The sequence below is a fragment of the Halyomorpha halys genome, unplaced genomic scaffold, assembly GCF_000696795.3.
Source record: "Halyomorpha halys isolate HHAL.00 unplaced genomic scaffold, Hhal_1.1 Scaffold164.1, whole genome shotgun sequence".
NCBI classification, from domain to species: Eukaryota; Metazoa; Arthropoda; class Insecta; order Hemiptera; family Pentatomidae; genus Halyomorpha; species Halyomorpha halys.
This window is the reverse complement of record NW_027108420.1, coordinates 1,115,765-1,138,699: the sequence shown is the minus strand read 5'-3', so window position 1 is coordinate 1,138,699 and position 22,935 is coordinate 1,115,765. Positions and strand designations below refer to the sequence as shown.

At 28.4% G+C, this 22,935-nt stretch overlaps 1 protein-coding gene across 2 annotated transcripts; it reads left to right on the top strand.

The window, feature by feature from the left end:
• The first annotated feature begins 38 nt into the window (after positions 1 to 38).
• LOC106678842 (uncharacterized) lies at positions 39 to 22,292 on the top strand. 2 transcript variants are annotated; one of them, XM_014417624.2, is made up of 14 exons: positions 39 to 398; positions 1,739 to 1,865; positions 2,775 to 2,871; positions 5,854 to 6,026; positions 6,098 to 6,264; positions 6,339 to 6,467; positions 9,697 to 9,803; positions 10,838 to 11,054; positions 11,887 to 12,120; positions 14,534 to 14,680; positions 16,130 to 16,305; positions 17,416 to 17,640; positions 19,350 to 19,525; positions 21,014 to 22,292. In XM_014417624.2, the coding sequence occupies exons 2-14, from the start codon at positions 1,847 to 1,849 to the stop codon at positions 22,147 to 22,149; spliced, it is 3,003 nt and encodes a 1,000-aa protein (XP_014273110.1). In that variant the 5' UTR covers positions 39 to 398; positions 1,739 to 1,846; the 3' UTR covers positions 22,150 to 22,292. The 2 variants fall into 2 exon arrangements, with proteins under 2 accessions (XP_014273110.1, XP_014273111.1); XM_014417625.3 differs by lacking the exons at positions 39 to 398; positions 1,739 to 1,865; positions 2,775 to 2,871 and having other exon boundaries at positions 5,854 to 5,944.
• Positions 22,293 to 22,935: the final 643 nt, after the last annotated feature.

Genomic DNA, 22,935 nt, shown 5'->3' with positions numbered 1-22,935 from the left:
ATACCACTTTGAATATGTACAATTTTATTAATTGTAATACGTAAGTCAGTTTTATGTATAATGTAAAATGTAAAACTTGTCTAAAATTTTATTATTATTTTCCAATCAGAAACCAAACCTGTCCTGAAGCCTTATATAATTATATTGTATTTGAAGAAAATTAAATATTTGCGCTTGTTTTTGTTTATTTAGTTGAAGTTTTGAAGTACTCCATCTAGAGAAGGAAAGGTGAATCATCATAAAGGCTACATATTCCAGCAAGAGTAGGGTTATCATTTATTGTGTACAGTTCAAATTAAAAGCCAGAAGAAATATTACCTAAATTTGAAATATAATGTAGAGCCAATTTTCAAGCTTGAGGATTTTTGCCCGTTTACACGTGAAAGAGATATTAAAAGGTTTCCTAATTTAAATTCCCTAAGAGTTAATAAAGATTTATTGTTTAACAAAAATCCTAATTTGGCATTCAGTAGTATCGATTGAGGTGGGATTACTACTTTATATCGTAATACAGATCCAATTTAATTATTCACAATAAAACGTAGAGGTGATAACTGAAGTTCGAATACCAGTGGATCTGCTTTGCTTAATAGTAGAACATCGATTTTGAGTTGGACGATAGTCCAAAATTAATTTATTAAATAACGCTTAATTTACTAATACTACTACTTGTTGGCACAATTCATCACTGAAGATAGGCTTCACCCTGCAGCCAGACAGTTAGCTCTATCTTGTACTGTAACTGTCCAATTTCGGATGTCAGTTTAGAAAAGCAGTTTAGCATCTTCTGACACTCCACTCAAGATCTTGCTTTTGGCATTTTAACTTTACGGGTTATGTACAGCATCTCTATCATAATTTTTTTTGGGAATCTTTCCCGTTATTCATAGCTGATCAGCCCCTAACAAAGTCTTCTAAGCTTAACAAATTTCGCCATGTCTTTGTTTATAAATCGTAAAGAGAGTTTCTTATTGGTGCGTTTTCTGCTAGCATCTTCCTCTGGCATAGGGCCGTAAATCCTCTTTATTATTCTCTTGTGTAGCCAATCTGGTATTCTGTCGTTATGAACCAAGTTTAGGCTACATGTGTAAGAACACAGAGGATGACGACCTTGTGTGTAAGACTGAGGTGTGGCCTTAGTGTGATCTGGTCGGAAATAAACTAGCTTTTTACGTATTGTGAGAGGCCTAAAAAACATTGCTTCACTAAAGCTATTCTGCTTACCTCCTGACTGAGATGATTCCTTCAGTTTAGTTTATATAAAGTTAGACAAAACTCTCTACTATTAGGAATCCGTGTTCTTTAGCTTCAAAGCTTGGATTCTTTGACACTCATGCATTTAATCTTGGCTTTTTCTACTAAACCACAGAAAAGGTTAGGCTACTAAATTTAGAAAAGACAGCCTTTTGGCTGCCCTCTCAAAGTTCACGAGCTTAATTTATAATGATAATCATTGCGGTAATTCATAATTATAGATTACAGTAATAAAAAAGTAAGCATCTGGTATCAAAAGTGCCGAAACATCCTTTGATATGACCCTAATAGATTGGATATGATCGGACAAAAATTAAACTAACAACTTTTAAGTTATTAGATTAATGACAAATATAATTGTAAATAAAAGTTTCCAACATAATTATAATTAAATTTTTATAGAAACAAAAGCATTCTAGTGAAAACCTTTTTATGACGTCATGAAATATGATTTCAATTTTATTTCTATCTTCTTTTGTTTTAGCTATTGGTAACCCATCCCTTTTGGCGGGGGATCAGTTGATAATTTTGATATGATTTGAAGTATTTTGTCAAAGAATAAATAATGAGAGTACATCAAATTTTATGACAAATGTCTTCTTCTCTTGAAGGTAACATGATTGGACCATAATTTAAATAAAATATTTAGTAGATTGTTTTTCTAAATATTCATTTCTGAAATGGTTGTTTTAATTCTAGTGTATACTGCATTTTTTTTTTAAATCTTTGGAATTTCAACAATCTCTTTATTGATTGAATTAATGTATTTAATAATTTAAAGATAGATAGTTTATACTTAAATGGATGTAAAATAAACCATCAATGGCTCAGACCAAATGATATGAATTGCATGTTTTACTATAAAATACAGTTCTTATTGAAAATACCTCGTACAACTCATTTATTTAAAGTTTTGCTCAATAATTTAATTTAAATTATTCAGTGTCAACATTAAGTTGACCGACAATACATACTTAAAAGCGTTCTCCTTTGTTCTAATTAATTTTCAAAAGGAATTAATGAGAACTTATTTATCTTACTGGAAAAATAATTTCAATGCTATAAATATACATAGGAGGGTTATACAGAAGTTAATTGTCACTTATAATTATCTAGTGGTGTATCTTATATTAACTTGGTTCATTTCTTAGACTGACTAATAAACTTTTAATTGTGTGTTTATAACATATTGATGATTCTTATATAATCATGAATCGCAACACTAAAATATTCTATTATGTATTGGTACATTTACTTTTTCTCTTTTGTCTCCAGTTTGTTAATCAAAAGAGATAATATGTAATCATTGGTTGTAATTGTCTAAGAAGTTTGAGATGTAAAATTTTATTTATTAACGTTTGTTGGTATAAAATTTGACAAGAATAGAAAATTGTTTCCAAAATTAGAATAGCTAATTAAAATTAAATATTTTGTATTTATCATTTATCCACTATTAAATGTATCCATTTTTTTTTTTTTTTTAGTTTTCATTATTATTAAGACAAAATATTTTATTTTAGATACTTTAGTGGCTTATGCATTGTCTCATCACAAAGAAGACTTAATTACTATCCTTCGTCATGAAGATCAAAAACGTCACTACTCCATTACATTGAAGTAAATAATTTGTTTTTATGTTGTTATTGAAACATTTTAAACACCCGAAAAAAAGTAGTCAATTTGGATTCGTATTATTTCCATTTGTTAATACCTACTTCAATTTATTCTATTTTTTATCAAATCATCAGTGCAACTTATCCACAAATATATTGACGATAGTTTTCCCAGAAAATTATTGAATTGTATAATCTAGATTGGATTTCTCAATCTTTTTAGGTCTGTCTCCCTCTAAATATTGCATTTTGTCACTAATTATTCTTAATACCTGAATGTGGCTTCAGGTCTTAAATTGTTTTATGCTCTGCTATCTTATGGATTATTACAGGATGAAGACTTTGAAAAATTGTTACTTTATTTTGCTTTTATAAACTTTTGTAGATCTAGCAAGTACAGTTTTAATGTTCTGAGTTGTACCTACATCTTTTCCATTACACATCCTAATCTGTTATGCATTTGAAAAGGACTTGAGAGAAAATTATAAAACATCTTTGCATATAGTTATAAATTTCATTGTATATAAAAGTAAAGATACAATTAACTAATAACTTTTAAACCAAACAAATTTTAAAAACATTTAGGTTACTACTAAATAGACTAGCCTCATAGATTTTCTTGCACCAAAAAACTTTTATGTTCAAAATATGATTGAAAATTAAAATTTTTTCTTTAGTTCCTGTCAAAACCAGTGGTCTTCTAGGAAGTGTTATCAAAACTTACATCAGATTTTTTTAACACTTAAAAAACCTATATACTAATTTTCAGATAAATTTATATAATTTCTTCACTATAAAGGTTGCTCAGCTAGACCTTTAAGGTTTTAAAAAACCGCCCATAATTCAGGAAATTTTTTATCAATTGAAGCCAAATTTAGAGTATTGGTAAAGGTTCTTAAACTATACGATGGCACTTTAATAGGGTGTTTCTACCTGTTTTAGAACCAAAGTTATTTTGTTATGTTGAAGGATCAATGATTGACGGTGTGTCATAATAAAAAGGAAGATGGTCCAGGTGCAGTCAAAGAAAAACTCAAATATTTTTTTTTTTAGTTTTTCTTTGAAGGCACTGGGTTCATCTTCTTTTTTATTATTTGATTATGTTATTTTTATTTTGTTATAAATGTTTTTATATAAACCTAAAAATAATTTATTCTATTGAATAGAAAGAAGAAATTCTCTTCTTCCTTATGAATGCCAGAAGTTTTAAATCGGAAGAACTGAAAATGAAATAGTCCTGCAAACCAAATTTTAATTTTGTGGTTTACAAATTTTAAACTCCATCAAAACTGGCATTTTTTTAAAATATAATATTTTAAACATTAACAATGTTTGTTTTTGTTTGCTGAATCAAAATATGTCACAATTTTTGTGTGAAAAGGCATAGTTACTTAAAAGTTTTTCAAATTTAGTTGATTAAAAATACAAAAGTTTTGAATGTTTTTATTTTACTTTTGCATACTTATATATAGAGCATATAGTAAAGGAAAGTATTGTGATTGTGCAAAATTTTGAATTTGAGTGTTAAACAGAAATGCACATTTTAAGGTCACCTATGTCCTAATAACGAACTCTTGCAAAATGGTCTGTGTGTATTTTGCAAAAATGGAAAGTTGTACGAAACTGAAATTACTTATTTAAGGTAGGTTAATGCCTGTTATGCAACAGAAACTTCTCAATAAAAAATCAACAGACCAGAAAGACCACTTTATAGACTCGATTTTTCAATTTTTTTTCTAATTTCTCCAAATTAAATAGAATAGATTTTCCAAAAATCTAACAATTTTGATTAAACTGGGTTTATCAATGAATAATTAAATCTTCTTTAATATCAGCTAGTTCTTTACTCCATTGAAATAGTCTGCAGGACTGAAATGACAATTTTTTTAAAAATCTTCCCCTTAAATATCCTTAATTTTGTTTTGGAAGAAGATAGTAGACCGTATGAAGTAGATTGTAGGAAGGTAGTCCGGATGGCGGTCAATAAAGGTATCAAAATAGTAAAAGAAAAACTATTTATTGTTAACCAGTTTTATCACACCTTGTTGTATTTATTAGTAACTAGTTTCTAGTCCACCTACATGTATACTTCCTTATATTATTATCACTATTATTTCTTTTTTATATACTTTATAAACATAATTGTTTTGATGTTATCAAATTTTTTTTTTTATGTGTTCTGTCAATTCTATAATGTTTATATCTTGTTTTTTGATTTAGCCCTGCAAAGTGGGGCAAAACGTTGGTTAACTGTAAATAGTTTTTACTGTTTTGATACCTTTATTGACCTCCATCCGGACTATCTTCCTACAATTTAATTTTGTTTATTTAAAATACATTAAATAAACAATTCCCATTGTTGGCAATAATAACAAGTGGTTAAATAGAAAATATTAAAGAGTTTTATAAATAACTAAGATAAAAAAGTTAAAAATAGATATATCCGATTCGAATGGAAAAAGCAGAACCCAATTATTCCAGATTGCATTATGGCTTCATTATCTTGTTAAACTGTTGCATTCTTGACAAAAGTTAGGCAGGAACAAAATTTATATTTGTTATCCCCACCTCAAGAACCCTAAATTACGAATTTTTATAGCAATAGAAAAATAACATTTAAAAAAAAAAAAAAATGTAGCAGTAACTTCCATGTGAGCCCAGGAATCTGCCCAAAACTTGGGGTCATATGTAGAATGGTAAGTGAAAGTTGTGCGATGTGTGCACCACACTGTATTTTTTTTTAAGCTACCGTAGAAATCAAATGTTTTGGTAGAAGAACCATGCATGTCAATATGATTTTTCCAATCTTAGATATAAAATAATATTTGTAAATTTCTATAAACAATATTTTGAATAGACTGCTGGTTATAATTATTTTTCTATTGCTAATCTGTTGATGAATTTAGTATATATTCTATCTGCTTCATTAAGAATTTTTAATATTTAAACTTCATGTAATTTTAGTGATTTTACCTTATTTTTTCAGTTTTGTTAGCTTATTCGAAACATCTATAGAGCTAGGTGATGGGATACTTTCTGCTCCGGTGAAAACATTACCACTATGTGACAAGGCTTTAGTGAGTGCACAAAAAGATCTGTTTAAGTTACTTCAAGAAGATTGTATAAGTGTGAAATATAACATTCATGCTCGTATAACGGGTATTAATATTGTTAATCGGTTATGATTATAATCTTTTATTAAATTGCTATATTTTTTTTCATTGCTTTAGCACTTCCAATTTGCCCGGAACTACATAAATCAGCTTTTCCCTGCAATGATGACTTCGGATGTTTTCTTCGAATCACTGGAACAGTGGTCAGAAGAACCGCTCCAAAAATGTTGGAGTATGGAAAAGATTATATGTGCAGTAAATGTAAACATATATTTATTGCTTTTGTAAGTTTTATTTTATTTTGTATTGATATAGTAGTATAATGGTATCTTATTTTTGATTTGTAATTTTTTTTTAGGCTGATTATGAAATGAATTACACCATGACACCCCCCTCAATGTGCAAGAACCCAGAAAAATGTGAAGGGACAAAGTTTCTACCTTTGGATTCTAACTACTTTCGGGATTATCAAGAAATTAAGCTTCAAGTAAAACATAATTCAAATGTTTTTAAGTTCTTTCAATCTTGTTTCTTTTAGAACTATATTGTTGTAAGGGGAGAGTGTTGAATTATTTTAAATGGCAATAAAGGAAAATGGTCCTGGTATCGGTAAAAAAAAACAAAAACCCATAGTACTGAAACTACTTATTCTGCACCTATGTTTCGCACATCTTTACACTTTGCAGGGCTTCAAACAAGATGTAAAAAGTAAAAATATTGTAAAACATGAAATGTCATTTAAACTACAGTAGGACTGTTCAATGTAAACAAACAAAAAAAAAAATGAAAATTAGCGGAGTAAATTAAAAGAAAATAGAGATAAGTATAAATATAAAATATAGTAATAAATATTAGGAGTAAAATGAAAAAGTGGAGTGATATCAAATAAAATAGAAAATACAAGAAAAGTAAAAACAAAGAGAAAGTTTTTTTGTTTACCTTCATTTTGCCCCTTGATTCTCTTACTTTATTTCCTTTCTTTCCCACCTCCTCCCTCCCGCCTTATAGTTTCTATTATATATGTTTTTACTTTTCTTGTATCTATTATTTTATTTGATATTACTCCACCTGCTCATTTTATTTCTATTATTTATTGTTGTAATTTTTACTTATACTTACCTATTTATGGAATGCATAGTAAGGGAAGTTTTGTGATTGCACAAAATTTTAACTTCAAGTTTTCGATGTAAAGAAACATTTTGAGTTCTCCTGAGTTCAAATAACCTAGCCCAGCTAAATGGTTTGTGAGTATGTGATCAGCCTAGCTCAAAAATTAAAATATTTTTAATTATTTTAATCTAGAGCTAGCTCTAGTCCCCGTTGAAATTGCATGACAGGGCTTAAATGACCAATTTTTAAAAAAATTCTTCCTCTAAAGCACCTTTAATTTTGTTTATTTGAAAAAATAAGCAGTTTTTATTATTAGCAATAATAAAGTATGTATAAATACAAAAAAAGGATAAATAGAGACATCTGATTCGAATGGGAAAAACAGAGACTGCCTGATCTTTCTAGACTAGAACATATGTTCATTATCTTTCGTTAAACTGTTGTATTCTTAGTAGGAACAAAATTTATATTTGTTATCCCCACCTCAAGAACACTGAAGTAAGAATCTTAATAGCAAGAGAAAAATAAAAAAAAAAAATTTCATAAAATTTGCTTTTCCTGGTCTTTAAATTATTTTTTTTTTAATCTCAAAAATAGTTATAACTTTAACACGAGGCAATGTTCACAAAACTTGAGGACATATGTAAGGTAGTTGTGTGATGCGTGCACTGCACCAGATTTTTATTTCTGTACATCTTATTTCTATTTTATTTTAATTTGCTCTACTCATTTTTATATTATTTTCACATATTTTTTACATTTTATAGTCCTTCTATATTTCACTTTATATTTCATGTCAACTTATATTCGTACCTTTTTACAATATTTTTAGTTTTTTTAATCTTGTTTTTAGCTCTAATGAAGTCATACTATATAACATTATTTAATGTTATTTTGTAAATTTTAATTTGTGTGACTATTACATTTCAAATAAGAAATAGATGGACTTAATAACATAAGGTATTGGAAGAAGATAATTGACTGTATGAAATAGATTGTAGGAAGATAAGTCCGAGTGGCGGTCAATAAAGGTACCAAAATAGAACAGAAAACTATTTATTGTTAACCAACGTTTCGCCCAATGTTGAAGGGCTTTGTCAGAGCTAAAAAAGATACAAACACTTAAATGATGTGTACATAAATAAACAAAGTACATGAAAAATTAAAAAGATGTACAGTGAAACATAAAATTAAATAAGAATAATAAAATGAATTAGAAAATTAATGATGTAAACATAAATGAAAAATTAAAAAGATTGTTAGAAGAATATTCTTCTTCTAGTTTTTATCACATGTTTGAAATAATAATAATAGAAATCAATGAAAATGTGGAATAGTGGTATGATATACTAAGTGACAATTAGAGCAATATGGATAAAAATAGTTGTTAGTACAACTGTGACAAGTAATAACAATAATGAGTAGTCGATAATCTTTTAGATGTGGTGTAAACATTAAGTAGGTATATAGAATGTACATTGGAGGTGAGTAGTGACAAAATTGGCAAAAATGTGATAAAAACCAGAAGAACAATATTTGTAAGTGTTATAAGGTGAAATAATCTTTTTAAGTTTTACTTTTCACAATACATCTTTTTAATTTTTCATTTATGTTTACATCATTAAATTTTTAATTCCATTTAGTATTCTTATTTAATTTTACGTTTCACTGTACATCTTTTTAATTTTTCATTTACTTTGTTCTTTTTTGTTCACAGCATTTAAATGTTTGTCATCTTTTTTAGCCCTGATGAAACCCTTCAATATGGGGCAAAATGTTGGTTAACAATAAATAGTTGTTTGCACTATTTCGGTACCTTTATTGACTGCCACTTGGACTATCTTTCTACAATAAAATAAGGTATACATGAATTTGGAGAATACCCAAAACGTAGTACAACGAATATAGAATTTCGATAATATTCTAAATGGATGTTTTTTCACCTCAACATCGTAACTTTAATTTTTGTTAATTTTGTATTAATAATGTATTCACCTCAACATTTCGTACCATTCATCAATCTTCAGGTATTTACTCTTTTTTCATTATAGTTCAATGTCATGTTTTTTTACTTTTCATAATTTGTTTGTTTTTTAATTTTACATCAATATCCGTGAACTATTTGTCTAATTGTCCCTTTTTAAATTTTTTTTTACCTAGGTTTTAATTGAAATTTCATTATCTTTTATGATTTTAAAATTATAGATTTTACTTGTACCTAGTAACCAGGTGAGGTGCACGTGTCTGTTTAGCTAAGACATTATCATGATTTTAATATTATTAAATATGACAAAATTTAAATTAGAAATTTTATATACAAATTTAAAAAGTGGCCATTAAACAAATAGTTTGAGAAACAACAAAAAACAAATTATGAAATGAACAAAAAAATAAGAATTAACTATAATGATAGTTATACAGAGTTAATACCTAGAAATGGATTGATGATCCGAAATATCAAGGTAAAATATATATTCTTTATGTGAAATTATTAAATAATAAAAGGTCTAGTGCATGAAGGTTGGTAACGAGAAAGAAAAATAGGTGCCATCAAAAAATGAAATTACTTAATAGCATTTGATTTTAATAAGATATTTGGTTTATAGGAACAGGTGGCCAAGCTTGACATGGGTTCCATGCCAAGGTCCATGTGGGTTACACTGGAAGATGATCTTGTTGATGCTTGCAAACCTGGAGACGATGTTGTTATTTGGTATGTCTGTCTGATATTATTGATTGAATTTATTGGTTTAACTTTCTTTTTTCTTTTAAGTAGTCTTATTTAATTAGTCTTATCACAAAATAAATAAAATAATTATTAGATCAACTTAATTTTTTTCTTTCACTTACCTATATATATATGTTCCTTTTTCATCCTCCCTGCAATTTCTGCCCTAAGGGGTGCAGCGTCTGTGGGGTAGTGTGCTAGGATTGCACATGCAACTGTTGCTAATTATTTTCATTTATTTACAAACTCTTTATTTGAAATATTTACAAAATTATTTTGTGGGTGCCATTTCATTTTTAAAGGGGACAATTCACTGTGGTGCAGCCCAGCACTCAGTTAAGCTCCTTAAGAGGTGGCTCCACCTTGTCCAACTACATTGGTCCAGTAGATTCAGCCCTCCAGTTCGCATCCGTCCAGGTGCTTCTTCCTGTATACAGTTTGGTCTAGGTTTCCTAGTCTCAGTCTGTGTCTGGTTCTTCACTTTCATCTTCTATTGATGGCTCACCAAGTAGTCGAGCCCATTCCAACATAAATTGTGTCAGGTCGCATTCAGTGAGGGCAAATATCCTGGTTTTCCTCTACAATCTGGCATTGTGTCCTTCCATGGCAGTGTAATCCAACACTACGTGCTGTGCTGTTTCTGGGACTCCATACATGGGACACCTGGGTTTGATGTTCTTCCCAAAAACTCGTATCACTTACCTAATTATGAAATATATGGTACAAAGTATTGTGATTGTGAAAAAGTTTGAATTTGAGTTTTCATTGGAAATAAATGTTCCAAGATCTCCTTAGCCCAAGTAATTGAGTCTCGTAAAATTGTCTGTATGTGTATCCGAACTGTCTAGCTCAGAAAAGAAAAGTTGTATGAAACTGAAATTACCTATTTAATTTTGGTACATCCCTGACTTATTATAGCTTATATGTTTCTACAGTCAAAATATTATTGGGAAGTGTTCAAAAATCATATTGCTGTTGTTTATTTTGAGTCCTTAAAAAACTCTATTTTTATTTTGCAGTGGCACTGTGAGGAGGAGATGGAAGTCATTGGTTGTTGGTGGACAGACTGAAATTGATTTGGTCCTTCAAGCTAATCATCTCGAGGTTTCAAATGATCAAAATAATGCAGTTCATGTCACCCATGAAATTAAAGAAGAGTTTAATAATTTTTGGAAACAGAATTCCAGCAAAGTATTTGAAGCTCGTAACAGGATTTTAGCATCAATTTGTCCAGAGGTGAACTAATGTCTCTTGATTAACAAACATTGATATACTTAGGTGATAGAAATGCTCTTTGCTAGACAATAATTTTTTTAATTATTGAATTTTATTTTTTATTAATAATTTGGTAGTATTTTAAATAAAATTAGTGAGGAACTTTTATGCTTGGACCAAGATGCAAATCAATCTTTAAAGCAGGCTTATCTTGAATAATTTAAATCCTGAAAGATTGATTGGATTGGATTCGCAGTAGTAATCCACTTAGAAAAAAAATTGTGAAAACTCAGGTATGAGGTAGCAAAAGCAGAACAATAAAAGATAATAGGTACTCATATTATAATTTTTTTTTTTTACTTTCCAACGCCAATATCTTTTAAAAATTATACTAGTTTCCCAAAGTTGGGTGTAAAAGAAAGCTGATGGAATTAAGTAACTTCTCTAACAAAATAGTTTTTCTTTAAAAATTATTTATTGCGACTTTTTGATTTTGTTTCGGCTATTGATACAATATTTTCTTACAAATTAGTTACTATTTTATAGAAAATTCATCTTAGACCATTTCATCAAAAATGGTGAAAACAGTTAAGAAATGTTGAGGAACAAGAGAAAAATTTGAATTTTTATGGGAAAAATGTTGTTTTCTTGGAAAAGCCATTCAAAAAACATACCTCGACACAGGATTGAGGAATGAGAGGTTGGTGTCACTGAAATACATTTTTGGCGATCTATCCCTCTGCTCTCTACTGATATATAGTCCTAAAAAATCCTTTATAGTTTGTGTATATCATTCAGGTGTATATCATTCATTATATATCAACAATTTTGTAATTTTTTTTTGTTTTTGTAGGTATATGGCTTATATATTATAAAATTAGCTGTTGCATTAGTATTGGCTGGTGGAGTTGGCCAGGAAACCGGATCTGGTGCACGAGTGCGTGGCGAATCTCACTTGCTTTTAGTTGGTGACCCTGGCACAGCTAAATCTCAAATATTGAGGTTTGCTTCTTCCCTGAGTCCACGGTCTGTATTGACTACAGGAATCGGTTCAACATCTGCTGGGCTTACTGTTTCTGCTTTGATGGTAAAATTTTATATCAACAGTGAACAGTTGAATTAAACAAATATGTTATGGGGTGGTAACTCTATATATTAATATTACCAGCCTAATTAATAAAAAAGTTTTATAAATAATTTCAATAGAGTTGGTAAAAAGTATTAGCACACTCAGTTTTATAGAGCCAGATGATAGGAGGAAATAAAAATTTTAGATACTTAATTAAAAAGTGTACTGACAACTTAACAAAGTTCATATGAACAATGTCTATAAAAATATAAAGCTTCTTAATTGAATTCAAGCTAAACTTATGAGAACATCCATGCAGATAATGAGACTTATTAATATTAAAGCTTCTTAATTGAATTAAATAAAAATTAAAAACAACAAAATTGTTTGGCAAAAAGTCTTATCTTTGACCAAATTAACATATTTTCTGTTTTGTAGCATTAAACCTCTTATTAATGATTAAGGAATTATTCATTGCTTGTAATCTTTAACAGTCAAATTAGAACAGAAATGTTTTTTAGTTTTATAATTGTTTTAGTGGAAACCCTTCAATTGTTACCTTACAAATAATTTTTCCATATTTAAAAATAAATCGGTTTTCTAAGGGTTATAAATTCTTAAATGTAATAATTTCTAGGAAATGACAAAACTTTTACTACTTCAACCTTCCTTTATCGATTACTTCTATGATGTTTTGGACTTATGCTTATGTCCATTTTCAAACCGATTCCTAGAATCATAATTTAAATTTATCGACAATCTTAACACATTTTGTTATGGTACCAAAGTACAGGCTCCTGGTTGAGACAGAATTTATTGCACCGAGGAATAGGCAACAATTGATACAGCCAAGGAATGTTGTAAAAAAAAAAAAATATTATTATTAACTGGACTATATCAAACATCTAAGATTTTATAAAAAGAAGATGGTCTGGGTACGGTCAAAATAACTTGAATATTTATTATGAGCCAACATTTAGTCTAAAAAAAGATAAAATTTTGGCTGATAATAAATAGTTAATTAATATTTTAGTTATTTTTTCCTCACCTGGACTATTTTCTTTTTTTATTAATTACACCCTGTCAATCAGCTATCTTCCACTCTAGGATTTTAAATTAATACTTTATTATAGAACATGATGAGGATATATATATTCCAGTATAATTCATATTATAGGAAAATTGACAAGTGTACTAAAGTATAAGGGTACTACAAGGTAATTAAATTATAAATATTATTTATATGTATATATAGTTGACCGTAAAGATTTAAATATAAGAAGATAGTCAGGGTTGCGGTAAAAAAAAATAACAAATAGTTTAAAACTATTTTAATGTCCGATGTTTCGCCCCATTTTGCAGGGCTTCATCAGGGCTGTTCAAAGCGAACGGTTTGAACCTATAAAGAAAGTTTTAATGGTTTTTTAATTTCTTAGAAATTATTACACATGTTATTATTATTATTCTATAGGCAACAGACCATGGTGGCCTAAGTCCTCGTGCAATGTATAATCCCAGTATTAGGAAATACATCGCGCGTTTCTTGACATGGTTTTTTCACAGGGTGGGTTCGTCACTCCCATGCCTATTTTTTGTGAGTGCCACCCATTGGCTAACGGGCCTCACAAATGCTTGGGGGGAGGTTGTCAGTGAGTTTGCATTATTTTGTGCTCGAAAAAAGCCCGGGTGGGACCGGGATTCGATCTAACAACCTGGTATGGATTGGTAGACTGGCACTGGCGCATTACCACGCTGCTACCGCTGCCCCCTGATATATATTACATATATATCTTGGAATAAATAAAGAATATTATTATTATTATATGACTTTTCCATTATTCAATCAAATATTATAATATAAAGTTTATTTATATGATTTAGAAATATAATTAGTCTAATAATCTTTATTCCTTTGAATAAAGGAATTAGTTATTTTATATATAAAAATATGATATTTATCTTTATTGTTGATGGTATGAATTACACAAGGTCCCATTAGTACATTCTGAGTTTGGTGTCTGTCCATATGAGCCATATTAGTATGCAAAATATTTTTTTGTGATTCCTAATGTATATTTTTTGATAACTGATCAATTTGTGATTAGAAAGAAAGGGAAGATATGTACTAACCATAAATAACATAAACTTATAATACTTTTACTATTCATGTAATTAATATTTTCTAGTGAAAAATGGATTATATTATGTCATGAATAGATAATAATAATTGCTTTATTGTCATTATTAAAAAAATAATGTTGAAAAATCTGAAATTGTATTTTACATCTAATTCTGTACTTTACTGTTCCAAAATCTTCACTGCTAAAGTAGTCTAACCCTTTGATAATGGATATGAATCAAATATTTGACACATATTTTGTTACTTTTTTTGGTGTAATCATTTGTTCTGAATTCTTTTCTTTAATTTTAGGGTGGAGGGGAATGGCAGCTCGAAGCTGGTGCTTTGGTGCTTGCTGACGGTGGCATATGTTGTATAGATGAATTTAATTCCATCAGAGAGCATGATAGAGCAAGTATACATGAAGCGATGGAACAACAAACAATTAGTGTTGCCAAGGTAATGTATCTTTTTTTAAAAAAAATTATTTATTGAAATTTACAACTGTAATTAAATAAAAATATATAAAGTGAAGTATGATGCAGGCATGTAGAGAAACTACCCAATGGTAGCACTCTAATACATTTTCTGTATTAAAAGGTCTCGAGGCCATCTTCTTTTCAGGTGCCTCAGAGTATTTTCAAGAATGGAAGAGAAAGAAAGTTTAGAAACTAGTGGATTTGGGTGGTTAGGCAGTTTATAATAGAAGGATTGATATCTGGTTCGGGCTAGATCAGTCACATATGGAAGATTAAGGTCCTTATGAATGATTTTATTTATGAAAAAATAAGGAACATTGAGAATTTTACAAAAGATTTTTTATTGTAGGGATTGAATATGAAAGGAATTCAAAGGCTTTGTGGAGCCCCAAAGCTCAACTCTGTATGTCCAAATAGGTCTTATTATAGTCACATAGATCAGTCTTTTGTAATGGATTGGAAGTTTAGACTGTTTGTCTAGTAAGTGTTGTAACAGTCGGAATCAACGTGTAGTCTCCTGTCTTTTCTGTCTTGTGTGAGGATTCCTGCTTAGTCGTTTGCCCAGATGTAGTCCAAGGTAGCGGATCTGCTTGACAGGGGTAAGAACAACATTATTAAAGGATACTTTCCGGAAGTTGGCAGGCTTACGACAAAGGATAAAGGTGATTTGATGAGATTGTTGGGATTTATTTTAATCTTCCAATTTTTACACCATTCTCCGAGGATTGTGATATGGGATTTGCGAGTTTCTAATTTATTTTAAATACAATTGGCAACCATCATGAAATTATTTGTTTTTGTAATTCTTGTCTACATAATGAAACCGGGCTTTACACATCTGTAACATCTCACTTATTGACATAATGACCAATGTATCTCAAAAATTATATTGCCTCATTCAAACTGAGATAGAGTCTGGAAAAAATATTTGTATGAGATTCTATCTATAAACAAATTTACTAGCTACTATATTTCATTTCATTGTAAAATATTGTTTTATAGTTTAAGTTATTACTTTATATTGCTCTTAATTACCTTGGTAATGCGAGTTATTCAAGTAAAAAATATTTATTATAAAAAATTATTTAAATATAAAAGTTTATTTTATGTTTGAATAAATTTTAATAAAATATCAGAATCCATCTTGTGAGAGAAATTTACTTGTGAATGTATAACCAGCAACTTTGACTTATATTTGTTATTTTACTTACTGAAAACTTAGTTTCTGTTAAGTTACAAGAATCATACATTTTTTGAATTTTTTTTTATTTAAGTTAATTTTATGTTACTTTTTACAACTTTTATCCATTGATGATTTCTCACAACACATTGTTTATATATCTTGCAAGAAAATCATTATAAGTTTCTGCTATTATGCTTAAAGTTGTCTTTTTTTAAAATTTGAAGTTTTAATTTTTTTTTTTTTTAGGCAGGAATGGTTTGCAAATTGAGTACAAGATGTACCATTTTGGCTGCAACTAATCCAAAAGGAAATTATGATCCGTCGCATCCAATCACTGTGAATTGCGCTATCGCTAGCCCTTTATTGAGCAGATTCGATCTTGTTTTTATTCTTCTCGACAACAAAAATCCTCAATGGGATAAGTGAGTAGGTTATCCAATTTTATCTTGAGTTCAACAATAAAATTTGAAAAATGTAACTCTTACTATATCATTAAGCTGTATGTACTATCAAATTGTATGAGTTGATTTTATCTACCTTATAATATTATATTTCTCATAATTTCACACATCCAACTATAGCAAAATTTGAGTAAAATTGTTGGACAAACAATAAAAATGTTTCCAAACAAATAACACTGTATTCGCCGTAGTATCCCTTTTTAGAAATATTTCTGGGTAAAAAAACAACTAAATATGAAACAGCAAAATCGGGACTAAGAATATTAGATGCTCGTATTTTTATAGATATCTTTATTTTATGTTTTTTGACTTCCCAACATCAATATCTCTATATATCTATTTTAAATTAAACTAGCTAGCAGTCTTTATCAGGGCTTACAGAGTAGGTTAAGATAACATAAGAGTATAAAACAGATATGTAAATAAAAAAGTCAAAAGGTGAAGGTGTAAAAAGATATCCATATAAAACACTAACTTAAAATCAAATAAAAACAGTTGAAAAAAAGTTAAACATAAAAACCAAAATGATATATTAACTGATGTAATAATGAGGGAGTAGTAATTGATATTAACAAGAATGATAAGTAATGAAATTGATAACAAATAAGATAAAAATTAACTGATTTAACTATCCCATTGTTAAAATAATAACTGTTAAGATGATAGATTATATATAATAAATTTAATAACTAATGTAATTTTATAAAATGTAAAAGGAAGCACATACACAGTATATATGGGTAGAAAACATTGTCGTAAAATTGGTAACATAATCTGAGTAGAAAACACTAAGAATACAGTGGAATCCCTGGGGGTTTTAAAAAAAATCATTGTATAGATGGATTTGTCATATCAATTTTCATTAACTTGAAGATTAGAAGACTCAACATTTATATGTGGATTTCATATATTTGTGGTTTGAGAAATAATGAACGTAATTACAAGTAGTCTCATTCCTATTTTTGACAAGAAAGTTGAAGGTTGATTTAAATAAATTTGTGAACATTATATCTTATTTATGTAAAAACTGTAAGGTGGTTATAATATAGCTTTATCTAACTTTGTTTACAGGTTAATTTCTTCCTTTATATTATTGGGAAAAATGTTGCCTGACTCTGGGTCAAGTTTGTGGAGTCTTGAAAAATTACAAGCATATTACTGCATCATAAAAACTCTACTTCCCAAGCTGACGCCAGACGCTATGGTGATTTTGAGAGAGTACTATCACTTTCAGCGGAGAAATAATTTACTGAATGCCTCTCATACGACAGTACGTCTTCTCGAAAGTTTAATAAGGTGCTCATTTTAAAATTAATATATTTTTATCATTTTTGTTAAATTGGGTGTACTATCATTTTAAAATGCTCTTTTTTTTTTTAAATTTATTTTTGTATTGATGTTTAATGTCAGGTGCTATTTATTGATTCTCCCCTCGTGGAGTTATCTTGAGTAACTGATCGACTGAAATGTATTTTAAAAACTTAAAGGTTCGTTGAAAATAGTTTAACAATTTAGGAGAAAGAGAGAACATAGAGATGAAGATATACAACAATGACAATATTAAGTAGTATTAATATAGGCCGTTTGACTACTAATAGATATTAGATACCAAACTAACATTATGCATTCTCTACTACCTTCTTCAAATCTATCCTTGTTTTGGGGGAACATTTAGTTTTGGAACAAACATCATGGTGAGAAGTGGAGTATATGATAGGATCACATTATTATTTATTCTACTGTAGTTCTTAACTGTTTTTAGTAGACTTGATAGTATTTAGTATTGGGTCGTAATTTGGTCTTGGTATAGAATGAAAAAATGGTATCCACTTTGTGAGAAGTCAGCTGAATTTCTTGGATGTGACAGAATTTCATTTTTCTCAGAGATAATGTTTTTCAAGTTAACTGGCAAACATGTTACATTACCTAATGTGAAAATTTTATTATGATGTGTTTGGATTCGAATTTGAGAACATAGTGAAGGGGGGGAGAAGAATAGGGCTACTGTCTGAGGAGTAATAATGAACGAATATAAGTGAAACTTACTTTATTTGTTCCAGCCTGAATTTCAGGCATTCATCAGGCTAAAAACAAAAAATTGGATAACAATAATATTGTGAAAAAAACAAAACAGTACATCATGAAATTAAGAAGGTAAGAATTTATACAAAAAAATAAATATTGGAAATATTAGAAAAAGAAAAAATTAATCAGTGCTCTATGAAAAAAAAATTGAAATTAACATAATGTAAAATGTTCAAAAGTATATGCAATATGCATGATATAATGAAAAGCATAAAAATATATAGGCAAAGTTAACCAAATAAAGAAGTCATATAAGCCAAAAGGGGTTAAGTAAGTAACACATGTAAGTAAAAGTGAACAAGGAAAGAATTAAAGAGAGAGAAAAGAAGAAAATTTTAATACTCAGAGAATTGTATTACATCTATTAAATGAGTAAATTTATTACATCTACATTTACTTGATCTCTCCAACTGACTACCATTTATCCAGAGAGTTTATTGACTAAAGCCGAAAAGTTCCTTTAAACAAGGAATAAAAAACCTTGTTGGGTGTTGAGAGAAATTTAAAAGATAACAGAAGTTATAATGAATAGAAATATCATTAATGTTCGTTTTACTTTCATAAAATTGTATATTTCAATATCCATAAACTTTATTATTCATATGCAATCATCAGTTAAATGTGTAGTTTTCTTATTTATTTATGTTGTATTTTATCCTCAGAATTGACTAGAACCAGCAATGCAAATATTTTTATGAACAATTCCATAATTTTTTTTATTACATTTCATAATTAGAGAATTTTTCATTTAACTCTGGATGCTATTATACTTGTAAAACTTTTTAGCATGAAGAGTGTGGAAATAAAAAAGAAAATTTGTGAATACTACTGTTCTGTCAGTCATGAATTATCATTACCATGTATAATATTATATGTAAAACTGTACACCTGCCTACAATGAATTAATAATCATTTTGCAGATTGGCACAGGCCCATGCAAGGCTCATGTACAGAGATACAGTTATAGTCCAAGATGCAGTCGTAAGCGTATCACTAATGGAATGCAGTGCCCATGGTTCAACGTTTAATTTAGGGTGTTTTAATCCAGTTCAGACTACGTTTCCACTCAATCCAACAGAGGAATACATACAACAAGGTAATAATAGCTGTGCCCTGTTAAGTAATAAAACCTGATAGTGTTAGTTATTAAATGCAAGAATATTATTTACAAGAACTACTTTTTATTTTATAATAGGGAAGATTATTAGTGATATGAGAGTTAAAAAGTACATTGTACAAGTTAGTGAAATTGTATCAATTTCAATTTTTAGTTCCTTTTAAGTTTAACCAATAATGTATTTTAGAATAGGCTTGAAAAATATTATCCGCTTAGATTAAAGCAATATTAACTTCAAATACATGAAACCTTATTTTCTCATCTTTGTTTCAAATAAACTATAAGCAAAATATTTCAGGTTTTGTTAATACTATTTTGATCTAAATTAAATCATGAAGCAATGAATTTGTGTCTCAGAAAAAAAATGCTGTTAAATTATCAATAATGAAAAAAATGTGGTGCATTACATGCATCACACAAATTTCACTTATCGCCCTAACTTAAAGTTCGACAAATTTTTTACTTCACAATGGCAAAACATCTTGCAATATTGCTTTGTTAAAAAAAAAATATTACTGTTTTCATGTTTCCATGGTTGTTATTGCAATAATCAAACAGTTTATCATCATAGTAACCATGGAAACATGAAAATATTTATTTTCTCTTTTTGTCAATTATAAAATTATAAGTTCAATGGTTCTCTTTAAAATTTCAGATAACCTAAAATGTTTACAAATAGAATTTGAGAGAAATTATAAAAATAAATATCCAAGTCTTCGTTATTAATTTTTTATTAAATTCTAATAGAGTGAATAAATAATGCAAACTGGGTGTACAGAATGGGAATAATTTATTTTGATAAGAAGATAGTTGACCGTGGATAATATATGTTAGGAGAAGATGGTTGGGGGTGTGGTCAGAATATAACACAAATAAGTAAACATTTATTTATTTATCTGTGTTATTCACTTACCGCACCCCCAACTATCTTATTTATTTTTTTCATATACAGTTTATTACACTTAAATAAAAATTTAATTATCACTAATAAGTTTAAAGTTTGTTATAATAATTTTTTCATGTTAAATACCCATTTTTGATGTTTTTATTATTTTGCCTGTTTATTAGAATATAATAAAAAATTAATAACTACTACTTGTTTTTCTCTTTCTAAATATTCTGCTTGTTTGTATCTTTAGTTATACACAATTTGATCCACTGAGTCTTATCGGCTGAATTAAAGCTAATTAAATTTGCTTCAAATCCATTCTTTATAGTTGTTCTAAAAAAATGAAAATCTTTGAAACTATTTCACAAAATTAGGACAATGTTTTACTCTTTTGAACAAATCATCAATGTCCTTTATCATTTAAAGTAATGGTTATACTGAGCTCATTTTGGTTTCAAATTTTATGTACTATAAGAACAAAATATCAATCACATAGTTTTGAAGTTAACAATTGATCCTTTACAAAGAATTATATTATAATCATTCATCAACATTTTTTTTTAACAATATTTTTTCAGCTGAAGAAATCTTGACGAGACTTGGGCTGAGTGACATTTTAGAAAAGGAAGTAGCATCATTTAGATCGGAGACAATAGATGATTTAGAATATTGTCAAAATCAAATAATAGATGATAATGCTATACCAGAGCCATCTGTTAGTAATATTAATAAAAAATTGGATATAGTATTAAATAATATAAAACAGTCAAAAGTTAACAATGAAAAGATGTTATGTCGCAAACAGATATCAGTAGAAACAGAAAAAGTAAAAGAGTTAGAAAATTTGAAGTCTAATAAAAGGAAAAAGAAGAAAAATAAAGTTAAAGATCTTCATTCAACAGAAGGAAACTATGGCATTATTAAAGGAAGTAAAAAAAATCATAAACAAAACTGTGATGTATTCAAAGTTACAAGTGAAGAAGACCCAATTTATGAAAGTGTATTCAGCAAAACTGCTATATCGAAGAATTTATCCCAAGACATATTAGAAACAGAAGGTAGTGAAACATATCTTCATAATTCTGTTAATCATAATAATATAGCTAGAGAAAAAACTAAAAAATGTAGAATAAATGGAGATTTCAGTGAAGATGACTCAATAAATGAAATTATTTTCAGTGAAACTGATAATTCAATACAAATTCCCAAAGAGGTTGCTGAATTATGTTCTCCTGACCCCACTAATAGTAATATACCTAAAAATAAAAAGAGGCGTTATAACTTAGTTGAACCTGATGAAGAAAACTTAATTTATGAAAGCATTTTTAGCAAAAAATGTACAACTAATAACAGTCAAGAAGACAGTATTAAAGCTCAAAATCATAAATCAACTAATTTCACCGATGAAAATGTGTCTGATGGAAGTAATAAGTCTGAAAAAAATTCTATGAACAGGCTTACTCAATGTAAAAATATCCCTAAAATTTCTCCCAAAACTCAAAGCAAATTAAAAATGTTTTCATTTGTGGAAAAAGATATTAAGATCATTGAAGATGTACCATCTAATTGTGACTCACAAAAATCTCCAAGTCTCAGCAATGGAACTATAGCAGTTAACCGAGTAATGAACTCACAGAAGAATGATTTTTCTCAAACAGTATTTTCAATCATAGGCAACTCTGATGAAGAATTAGATACCGATTTGGATTTCTAAAGAACTCATTCTATTTATTGTTGATTTTTGAATAGTGAAAATAATGGTAAGGAACAGAATTAATTTTTTTGCTTATTATAATTATATTAAAAAATTAAATTATGTTAAAGTTAAATAATTGTTATTATATTTTTTTATCAGTAATGAACCAATAAAAAAAAATATACATAAATATTTCCTGGTTGTATTTCTTCTTTCTATCACTTGGTTCCATCATTATTCAAACTAGGCCATTATTATAATAATTAGGCTATGGCCACAGCTGGACAAAAAGTAATTTTAATTAAAATTACTTTCCAATTATGTAATTTGGAATTGCAGAAATACAATTGCAAGTAACTGTAATTGTGAAATCAAAATTACAAAACGTGAGCCAAAATAATTGTATTTACCAATTATATTCTTTTATAATTTTAATTTTTTCCCTTCAATTCTCTGTAATTATAATATAACTACAAGTTTTTGTGATTACAAAATACTTAACACCAAAATGTAAAAAATCTGTTTTACAATGGTTCCAAAGTATGAAAATAGTGTCTAGTTTAAGATTGTGCACTGGTGTATAGATTTAGATAGATTTATCGACATATTATAGTTAAGAAGATGCTGAATATAAATATAAAATCGATTTAATGATCATGCTTGCATAGCGATTTATCTTAACTTTTTGGATTTCTGCTTATAAGAAATATGTTCAAATAAACTGAATTCACATATGAGTTAAATTACATGTAATTGTAATTAAAATTAATAAGGGTCAAGAAGTAATTGTAATTGCTCTAACTT

What these genes read in the sequence shown, in the direction of transcription:
- LOC106678842 (XM_014417624.2), top strand. An exon ending in AACATATATTTATTGCTTTT is followed by an intron (nt 6,265 to 6,338) that starts GTAAGTTTTATT and finishes ATTTTTTTTTAG; the next exon opens with GCTGATTATGAAATGAATTA. An exon ending in TTACTGTTTCTGCTTTGATG is followed by an intron (nt 12,121 to 14,533) that starts GTAAAATTTTAT and finishes CTTTAATTTTAG; the next exon opens with GGTGGAGGGGAATGGCAGCT.